The sequence below is a fragment of the Gobio gobio genome (genome assembly GCF_949357685.1).
Source record: "Gobio gobio genome assembly, chromosome: 7".
In the NCBI taxonomy this organism is placed as follows: domain Eukaryota; kingdom Metazoa; phylum Chordata; class Actinopteri; order Cypriniformes; family Gobionidae; genus Gobio; species Gobio gobio.
The window spans coordinates 56,654,750-56,666,183 of record NC_137103.1 but is presented as its reverse complement, the minus strand read 5'-3'; the positions used below and the strand labels follow the sequence as shown (position 1 = coordinate 56,666,183).

Sequence of the window (11,434 nt, the reverse complement as noted above, 5' to 3'; positions counted from 1 at the left end):
ATTAAACAGAGTGACCTATGACAATCTAATAAAGAAACAAACTGACGAGAGCAGGGGTGCCGTGTAAACGTCCTTTTTTCCCCCTCATATTTTTCAAATAATTCTCTTTGTAAACTTTGTTTAATGCATGCGAGTGCTGCCGTATGTTTGAATATGACCAGTCGTTTTCACCGTCATCACCCGGGTGTAGTGCCAGAAGACGCGAATGAGAAGCCGCGCGCGCTGTGAGGAAATCTCTGTGCGCTCATCCGAGAGCGCGCACACGTCTCTCAGCGCGCAAATACTGAGTTCTCTTTCAAGTCTTGCTCTTGAACGGACAAACTCACACAAAACGTATGTCAACACGTCCATCTTGATGAGTATCCTAGCAGACAAAGTCTGTATATGCCTTAAGTGAACTTTATACAGTCGATAAAGACGACGCATATCCGATCCGGATTGAATAGCTTTTGTTAGTTTAATAGGATTAATCTTTAATTTATGCACTCAAATATGCAATGTTATTTTACATTTGAGACATTTCTGTACCTGAAAACTAATGTTAGACGTACCTGAAAAGCATATCTAGCCGAACCATATTGTTGATCTTATGTATTTGTGGTTATCATTTTTACGTGAATACTTTTATACTTTGATTTGAATATATGTTATATTATTTATTTTAATAGTTCAAAAAGTACAACAAATGTTACAATTTCAATTGAATTGTTGAAAGGTGTATTTTTAATAAATACAACACATTCCCAAAGTCATGTGAAATAATCGTGTTACATAATCGTGACTTCAATATTGACCAAAATAATCATGATTATGATTTTTTCCATAATCGAGCAGCCCTAAGCTTTACAGCTCAGAGGTCATAATAGATAATAGACGGAATATTCGAGGGACCGGGGGCAACATGCTGGAGACAGGTTTATTGAGGATGATGTTGATTAAATAATTATTAAAGTGCAATATTCGAATGATCGGAGGCAACACGCTGGAGACGGGTTTATTGAGGATGACATATCGATTTAAGTATTATTTAATTGTAATATTCGAACAATCTGAGTCAACACGCCGGAGACGTGTTTATTGGGTTTAATCTCATCTGACCAATCGCATCTGACTGGGTCATCTGACCAATCGCAACTGACAGGGTCATCTGACCAATCTCAACAGACTGGGTCATCTGACCAATCGCAACTGACAGGGTCATCTGACCAACTGCAACAGACAGGGTCATCTGACCAATCGCAACAGACTGGACCATCTGACCAATCACAACAGACTGGACCATCTGACCAATCACAACAGACTGGACCATCTGACCAATCACAACAGACAGGGTCATCTGACCAATCACAACAGACTGGACCATCTGACCAATCACAACAGACTGGACCATCTGACCAATCACAACAGACAGGGTCATCTGACCAATCACAACAGACTGGACCATCTGACCAATCACAACAGACAGGGTCATCTGACCAATCACAACAGACTGGACCATCTGACCAATCACAACAGACTGGACCATCTGACCAATCACAACAGACAGGGTCATCTGACCAATCACAACAGACTGGACCATCTGACCAATCACAACAGACTGGACCATCTGACCAATCACAACAGACAGGGTCATCTGACCAATCACAACAGACTGGACCATCTGACCAATCACAACAGACTGGACCATCTGACCAATCTCAACAGACTGGACCATCTGACCAATCACAACAGACTGGACCATCTGACCAATCACAACAGACTGGACCATCTGACCAATCACAACAGACTGGACCATCTGACCAATCACAACAGACTGGACCATCTGACCAATCACAACAGACAGGGTCATCTGACCAATCACAACAGACTGGACCATCTGACCAATCACAACAGACTGGACCATCTGACCAATCTCAACAGACAGGGTCATCTGACCAATCACAACAGACTGGGTCATCTGACCAATCGCAACTGACAGGGTCATCTGACCAATCGCAACTGACAGGGTCATCTGACCAATCACAACAGACTGTGTCATCTGACCAATCACAACTGACAGGGTCATCTGACCAATCACAACTGACAGGGTCATCTGACCAATCGCAACTGACAGGGTCATCTGACCAATCACAACTGACAGGGTCATCTGACCAATCACAACTGACAGGGTCATCTGACCATTGGTATCTGACAGGACCATCTGACCAATCACAACTGACAGGGTCATCTGACCAATCACAACTGACAGGGTCATCTGACCAATCGCAACTGACAGGGTCATCTGACCAATCGCAACTGACAGGGTCATCTGACCAATCACAACTGACAGGGTCATCTGACCAATCACAACTGACAGGGTCATCTAACCATTGGTATCTGACAGGACCATCTGACCAATCGCAACTGACAGGGTCATCTGACCAATCGCAACTGACAGGACCATCTGACCAATCGCAACTGACAGGGTCATCTGACCAATCACAACTGACAGGGTCATCTGACCAATCACAACTGACAGGACCATCTGACCAATCGCAACTGACAGGGACATCTGACCAATCACAACAGACAGGGTCATCTGACCAATCACAACAGACAGGGTCATCTGACCAATCACAACAGACTGGACCATCTGACCAATCACAACAGACTGGGTCATCTGATCAATCGCAACAGACAGGGTCATCTGACCAATCACAACAGACAGGGTCATCTAACCATTGGTATCTGACAGGACCATCTGACCAATCGCATCTGACTCATTAATGCATTTGCACTTTTAAAGGCATATTGTGTTGATGTTCTTTACAGAGACCCAAATCAACCAGTTCCCCAAGACACAAAGTTCATCCACACGAAACCGAACCGCTTCGAGGAGGTGGCCTGGTCCAAGTACAACCCTAAAGACCAGCTGTACCTGCACATCGGCCTGAAGCCTCGCGTGCGCGACCACTACAGAGCCACCAAGATCGCCTTCTGGCTGGAGCTGGTGCCGCACCTGCACAACATCAACGAACTCTTCCAGTACGTCTCATCGACGACCAAAATCCCCCCGCAAGACACCACGCCCTTCTCCTACACCAAACGCCTGTCCAACAAACTCTGGCCCTCCACCACCCGCCATCCGCCCGCTCCTCCGGGCAACACCAAGCAGATGTCGGATCAGCAGAAGACCTCGGAGCACGCGGACGGGACGGTCATCATCGAGGCGCGCGATTACTCCACCGAGCTGAGCGTGACGATCGCAGTGGGCGCGTCGCTGCTCTTCTTGAACATCCTGGCGTTCGCAGCGCTCTACTATAAGAAGGACAAACACCGGCTGGAGTCAAGCCGGCGCCTCAGTCCTCCGAGAAACCTCGCCAACGACATTCCCCGCGTGCCGAGCGAGGAGTTGATGTCCCTTCAGATGAAACAGCTGGACCTGGACCACGACCACGATTGCGATTCGCTCCAGGGCCACGACATGATCCGCTTGACCTGTCCGCCCGACTACGCTCTCACTTTACGCCGCTCCCCCGACGACATGCCGCTCATGGCGCCCAACACCATCACGATGATTCCCAGCTCGTTCGCGGGGATGCAGCCGGCGTATCACAACCCCTTTAACGCCTTCGGGAACAGCACTCCGAGCAGCTCGGGGCTCCCGCACGGACACTCCACCACGCGAGTATAACGGACTCTTTAGATGCGCACCCAAACACTGAGGGTGTTATTTTGCTACGGACTCTTTTATGAATTAAGTAACGTTACACTTATTAACCTGTATAATGTGATCAGTGAATGTAAACATTCTTCGCATTCATGGTACGCAAAAATATGATTGCGTAAGTTACGAAGTATTATTTGCATCCTGATTTCCTGATTAACGTGTGAGACGATTTAACGTTCAGACTCTCAAATACCTGAGGCCCGTCCACAATGTAAAAGAACGATAATGGAAGAACAATATTGATGGAATCATTTTTATCATAGATAGAAGATGGATGGACGATTGGATGGGCAGACAGACAGACATGCATAGATGGATTAATGGATGGATGGATATAATGACAGACAGATTAGATGGATGGATGGATGGATGGATGGATGGATGGATGGATGGATGGATGGATGGGTGGATGGATGGATATAATGACAGACAGATTAGATGGATGGATGGATGGATGGATGGATGGATGGATGGATGGATGGGTGGATGGGTGGATGGATGGATATAATGACAGACAGATTAGATGGATGGATGGATGGATGGATGGATGGATATAACGACAGACAGATTGAATGGATGGATGGATGGATGGATGGATGGATGGATGGATGGATGGATGGATGGATGGATGGATATAACGACAGACAGATTTAATGGATGGATGGATGGATGGATGGATAGATGGATGGATGGGTGGATGGATGGATATAATGACAGACAGATTAGATGGATGGATGGATGGATGGATGGATGGATGGATGGATGGATGGATGGATATAATGACAGACAGATTAGATGGATGGATGGATGGATGGATGGATGGATGGATGGATGGATGGATGGATGGATGGATGGATGGATGGATGGATGGATGGATGGATGGATATAACGACAGACAGATTGAATGGATGGATGGATGGATGGATGGATGGATGGATGGATGGATGGATGGATATAACGACAGACAGATTGAATGGATGGATGGATGGATGGATGGATATAATGACAGACAGATTGGATGGATGGATGGATGGATGGATGGATGGATGGATGGATGGATGGATGGATGGATGGATGGATGGATGGGTGGATATAACGACAGACAGATTAGATGGATGGATGGATGGATGGATATAATGACAGACAGATTAGATGGATGGATGGATGGATGGGTGGATATAATGACAGACAGATTGGATGGATGGATGGATATAATAACAGACAGAGATGAATGGATGGATATAACGACAGACAGAGATGGATGGATATAATGACAGACAGATTAGATGGATGGATGGATATATTGACACAGACATGGATGGATGGATGGATGGATGGATGGATGGATGGATGGATGGATGGATGGATAGATAGATAGATAGATAGATAGATAGATAGATAGATAGATAGATAGATAGATAGATAGATAGATAGATAGATAGATAGATAGATAGATAGATTCCTGTTCCTATGGTGTTGCTAGGCAGTTGCCAGGGTCTTCTGGGGGTTGCTAGAGTGTTGTCATAGCATTGCTAGGCAGTCTCTAGGGCATTCTATCATGTGCAGCAGTGCATTATGGGAGGATCGATTGCTGTGGCTGATGTGAGAGGATTTCTGAATATACTCAGATGTGAATGTTCAGTGAACCTCATTCCCAGCGCCAGACTCTGAGATGTAGAGGCACATGTTAATCAGGAGATCAGGCCTGCAGTGTGAACTCTGAGAGGAGCTTCTGTCAGATGTTAAAGGGGCGGGCTCTCAACAGGACACACACGATGATTGACAGGTGGAGAGTGTTTCTGATTGGCTCAAGCTCTTTTCTTACCGCACGTGTTTCTTTGATATCTGTCAGGCGGTGGCGTAGCCAGACTTTAATTCTTCTTCAAATGAGGGGGCCACAATATATATATATATATATAACATTACAATTATGTAAATTAGAATTAAATGAATATGCATAAGTGTCTGTGACCCATTCAAAATACCAACATTTGTTTTGTTCAGTTTTACACGAGGATTCAGACACGAATAAAATAAATATATCCTGTTTGTTTTCTTTATTTTACAAAAGCACAAGTAAAAACATACCAGTTACAGTTTCCCATGATGCACTTCTCTCATCTGTATGGCGGAGCGTTTTTATGCTGAGTTCACACCGAACGCGAACAGAGCGTCTGGAGCGAGCGATTTCAGTGTTAAGTCAATGTAAAGACGATCGCAGTTTCTCCTGAAGTGAGTTAAACTGCAGTTCATGGACTGGCCACTAGAGACAGACTCCAGAAGGAGCAGAATCTCATTGAGCTCATGTTAAAATGGCCGACTTTACAGCAGAAGAACACATGTTTACAGTCTGGGACAAACTGTGCTTTTGGTCTGTACGGCTAATGTTGCCCTTCAGGACGACTGTGAGGGGGGGGGATTATTCGAAACTCATTAGTTTACATTATATAAAGCCTTAAAGTTCTGCATAATTAAGGGCGAATTTGACGCAAATCAACCGTCTTGCGCGAGTGGTGCTTTTTGTGCATTCGCACGTTTGAAGCGAATTCGAAATTCGAAAAGAATGAAATTATTCTCAACTGCCAATTTCTTCTTATTTTCTAACTTAAGAAAAAATATAAGAATATTTTGTATTCCCAAAAAGAATGTTTCTTAAGATAAAATGTAAGAAGTATTCATATTCACGAAAAGAAATCATCGTAAATAACTTCTTAAAGTTAGGATAACCTCCAACCTATCTCAAATACCCAAATGTAAGATGTTTAACGAAATTATTGGGTTGTTTCAAATATTAAGCATTACAACATAACAGTGGCTAGCTAAATATAATATTTATAACTAATAATAGTACCATATGGACGAGTATAAAACCAGCAACCAGCAAGCGTCAATAGCGGACGAGAAGCCCCGCATAATTTAAAAACACTACTGTTAATGTGTCACAAATTGTAGTTTTAAGACTTTTTCATGCGAGAATGCACTCGTTTAAAGATTAAATCTGTGGTTTATTTATAAAGAGAGCGCCTATTTGACAATTTTATCTGCCGATTCGTCTTGTGTAGATCTAACAGCCGATCTTTGGTACCCGAGCAGCGTTCTTGGTAAACGGCTAGGCTCTTATAAAATACAGATTTTACAGACACGGCACATTAAAAACACGACATTGAGTGATTTACGCCAGTCACGACGAAAATAGTCTGCACATTTATTATGATATCTACGGTAATCTGCAGGAAGTGTGGAAAGACGTGAGGTGTTTTTCATTCAGCGAGTCTTCAGTAAGACCTTTCAATAAAATAACAGCTTTTATTTTCTTCTTAAGTAAAAAATTAAGATGTTCTTAAGAAAATATTTGAGAACTTCTTAAGAATTTTTCAAGAATTGCACTTAGGAACATTCTTACGAACTTCTTAGAATTTATCTTAAGAAGATTTTCGTGAATCCGGCCCCAGATCACATGTTCAGAGAGGAGCTCTCTTTATAAACAAACCACAGATTTGAGCTTTAAACCAGGGCTTTTTTTTTTCCTCCAGAAAGTTGTAAGGGGTCCCCGGAACATTTCAGAGAATACAAAGACAAAGCAAAAAGTCTATCAAACATTCTAACTGTTTCATTTCTAAATGTACACATTTTTTCCAGAATTGTATATGTTTGCTTTGTATCTTTCTAGTGAGTTTTTCTCCCTTTATTCCCCTTTATCTTGCTCACTATACACCCAACATTAAGTATAACCAATTTAAGTTTGAAAACAATATGTTGTATTTATAATGTCACACTTTATCGAACAGTTTAAATGTATTTTCATACATACAAATTATAGATGGATTTTTGGAAGGGGGTCCCTCATATAAGGTTCATCATATTTGGGGGTCCTTGGCATCATAAAGTTTGAAAACTGCTTTAAAGCTACACTGTGTGATATTTTCCCCCATCTAGTGGTGAACTTGTATATGACCATCCAGTGAATATTAGTTTCTGTTCCTCTCAATTCTGATTACGTTTTAACTCCTACGGTGGCCGATTTAGTCCAAGATTAACATGGCTTCCAGTTCGACCTCGTCCACATTGGACACGGTGCCATCGAGTGTTAAAACGCCAAAGGCGAAGCTTGAATTTACGGGTATGTCCCTCTTTGGCTAATGTACTTTCAAGATGGAGGGGCAACATGGCGACCCGCATTCGAACCCTCACCCGTATGTGTTTACAATGACATATTATAAACTTACCAGAATACTTTATTACTTGAAAGAAGTAAATATACATTAATGAGCACATATATTTTTGAAAGAACTAAGTGTTTTTAGCTAAGAATAAACTAAAAAAGTTACACAGTGTAGCTTTAAACAAACTACATTCTCTCCTGGAAAAGTCTTAAAACTACATTTTGTGACACAATAACAGTAGTGTTTTTAAATTATGCGGGTTCGTCCCTTAATCACGTGACAGCAGCGAGCAGGCTCCTGATTGGTTAACGCGCCGCGAATTGACGTTACGATTTTTCAACTCGAACTTCAAACATCGCTTCAAACGCGCGAATGCACAAAAAGCACCACTCGCGCAAGATGCTCAATTTGCGGCAATTTCGCGTCATTCGCACAAACTTGACGCGCGAATGAGGCGGAATCGCGTCCATCGCGCCGCAGGACCTCCACATTGACCTTTACATTGACTTAACATGGAAATCCCTCGCTCCAGATGCTCTAATCGCGTTCGGTGTGAACGCAGCATAAGTTGTTTCCGCTGCTATAATGAGACGAAATCATTGGGCAGTCAGAGATCTGTAAATGTGGCTACGCTACTGGACTGCAGTGAGATTGTATATGTATTATTCCATTTAAACTATATCTTACAGCACCTTTAAGAGCTCGTATCAGTCTGCCGATGGCCTTCATCTGACAGTATTCCTCCTTATTTTAGTGCATAGTGTATATAGCATATAGAATAAATTGTAAAAAATGACATCTGCGGCTTGTAGAATTGCTTTCAAATACATCTTTTCATTGGCTCGTGTACAGTTCTGAATGTACGTTTGCCAGCTTGACCATTACAAAACATTATTTATGTGTCCAGTCCTCCGTTAAACCATCAGTAAACTCATGTCCTGCTTGAAACTGCATCTAATGGAATAGCAAATGAGTGCCCCCATCTGCCATTGGCCAGTTAAACAGATAGCCACGCCCCCGATTCATGTCATTGGCTGAGTCAGACGCTGATGATGTCAGACTGTTTAGAACACACTTTAAAGGGATTTTTTCCTGAACGATGAGCTAATGTGTTCGAAATGTCCGTGTCCAACTTCCTGTGATTGTAATTTGTAAACAGGAAGTCTACATACCTTCATTACCTTTTGCATAAAGATTTTTGAACATTCAACAGTAGAGTGACACAAAATCTCACCGGAGGACCCGTAAATATTATGAATTATCATTGGTCAGCAAATATATGAGTCATATGAGTCGTTCATCTGCCCCAGGGTCCTGATGGACATGCGTTTCCGTCATGTTGCTTCTTTAAATCTATACTTTACGCTGTATGAAACAGTTCTGCCTCATTGAAAGGCTTGTGGATGGAAACTGTATATGTAAAAGACTTTTTGCTGCTTTTTCTAAAATTAAATAAACTTAGATTTTACTCATTTGCTGTCTCTCTTTTCATGTTCGTGTCTGTGTGATGTTTTAGTTTATGCAGCTCTGGTGTGTAAATGTGTTTTGTGCTTTATGTTTATACACGAGTGGTTCTAGGATTGGGGATTCATTTTGCATTTCATAAAAGGTAAGGAAGAAAAACTGTTCACGAACAGAAATTTGTTCCAGTATCTTATTGAAAACATATTTGATTTTAATAATTCAGTGCTTGCCCAAAACAAGTTACTTCCTTTTTTTTTACTTTTAACAAAAAAACTGATTTCTTTATAATATTGTTTGTCAACTCTCTCTCTCATTGGTAACAGAGTTGACAATTTTAAACTTTTTAGCCAAAAACTCAGCTTGGAGGGATGGATGGATGGATGAATGAATGAATGAATAAATGGATGGATGGATTGATGAGTGGGTGGGTAGATGGATGGATGAATGAATGGATGGGTAGATGAATGGATGGATGGATCAATGGGAGGGTGGGTAGATGGATGGATGGGTGGGTAGATGGATGGATGGGTGGGTGGGTAGATGGATGGATGGATGGATGGATTGATGGGGGGTGGGTAGATGGATGCGTGGATGGATTGGTGGATTGACGGGTGGGTGGGTAGATGGATTGATGGGTGGGTGGGTGTATGGACAGATTGATGGGCGGGTGGGTGGGTAGATGGATTGATGGGTGGGTGGGTGGATGGATAGATTGATGGGCGGGTGGGTGGGTAGATGGATGGATCGATGCATGGATTGATAGGTGGATGGATGGATGGATTGATGGGTGGATGGATGGATAGATTTGTAAAACTCCATCCATTAGCCCAAAAACCGAAAACTAATGACGTGGTCAAAAGGAATTCTGCGTGTAAGCCTTTTCAGCCTTTCGGTGAAGTTCTTTTAATTTATTGATATCTCATTTTAAATCTGACTCCATTAATAATTTTATCTGACTCCAATTCTAAGTGACTCCATAAAGTGTGCTACATTTAGAGTTTATCAGCTGATTTTACGATTAGTTGCGATTTAATTTAGATCGTTGATTTTCTTTATATCTTCCTAGTTTTTATATTCGTTCATCGAGAGACCCTAAATCGCTTAGAGACATGACGCGTCCGGATATCGCGCGCTCACGGGCACAAAACGGTTACTTCTGTGATTAGTCAGAGGATGTAGGGTGAATATTTTACCTTTAAGTGGTTGCACATGCTCACTCAACAAAAAGTGTAATTTTAGTAATATCTACGGACTACAACTTGCTAACCCAGCGATAGTCAGAAATCGGAATATCGCGCACGCTGCGCTCCATGCTTCAGTCGTGGCGTCATCGGTGTGATCTATCATAACCCTAGATTTTGCGGTAATAAAGGACTCTACATCGATCCATACTAGAATAATGATTTCGGAACCATACAAGAGAAATCAAGGTTAACATTTATTTTGGCCAGACAGGAAAAGTAAATATCGTAAACAAGAATCCATGGTACACAACTGATCAGCGTAAAAACATAAAACACAATTGCAAAGCAATATGAAAATAATTTAAAAGAGTCATCATGTCTGGCACATCTACATGCAGTTTGCACGGGGGGTCTGATTGCAGAATATTCCCCCAGAGAGTTAAAACATCCAGCCTTAAATACTCCAACTAGAACAAAAGGTTTGTAAATATTTGCATCACCCCCACCTGGTTTTGGGGGAGTGGATCAGATATCTTTGAAGAGACTACTCAAAGGAGAACTGAATTCTCATTAGTTTTCCAATCTTTCTAATACTACCAGTGACTGCAGTGAAACTGAGACCATTTTACCATTCGCACTGAGACCTTTAAAAAGACATCAAACATGAAAAGGATAAAACAATAAATTTACAAATAACATCATCACTGATATATCTGCATTTGGTGACTTGAAACCAGGACAAGGAGAGGGGAAAATGGGGAGGGGGGAGGAATGTTTGTCAGGGTGTTGTCACAGTTTCTGTGAGATCTTTTCCTCAAGATTAGTGACTTTTATTGTTCAATTACTGAGGTGTGTAGCTCAGCTTTTGTCTTAGCACCAAAACCGACTCTTACAGACGGCCCCTGGCCAATTGG

The 11,434-nt window shown here is 42.2% G+C and overlaps 1 protein-coding gene across 5 annotated transcripts in view; it reads left to right on the top strand.

Moving 5' to 3' along the window:
- Positions 1-3,673, top strand: part of nlgn4xb (neuroligin 4 X-linked b) — a gene marked incomplete at its 3' end in the record, with an annotated part of 28,244 nt that extends 24,571 nt beyond the window's left edge. For all 5 annotated transcript variants that reach the window (XM_079821529.1, XM_079821525.1, XM_079821528.1 and 2 more), the window contains exon 5: positions 2,812-3,673. In XM_079821529.1, the coding sequence (XP_079677655.1) occupies positions 2,812-3,673 (862 nt within the window). The remainder of the gene's footprint in view (positions 1-2,811) is intronic.
- Between the last annotated feature and the right edge of the window lie 7,761 nt (positions 3,674-11,434).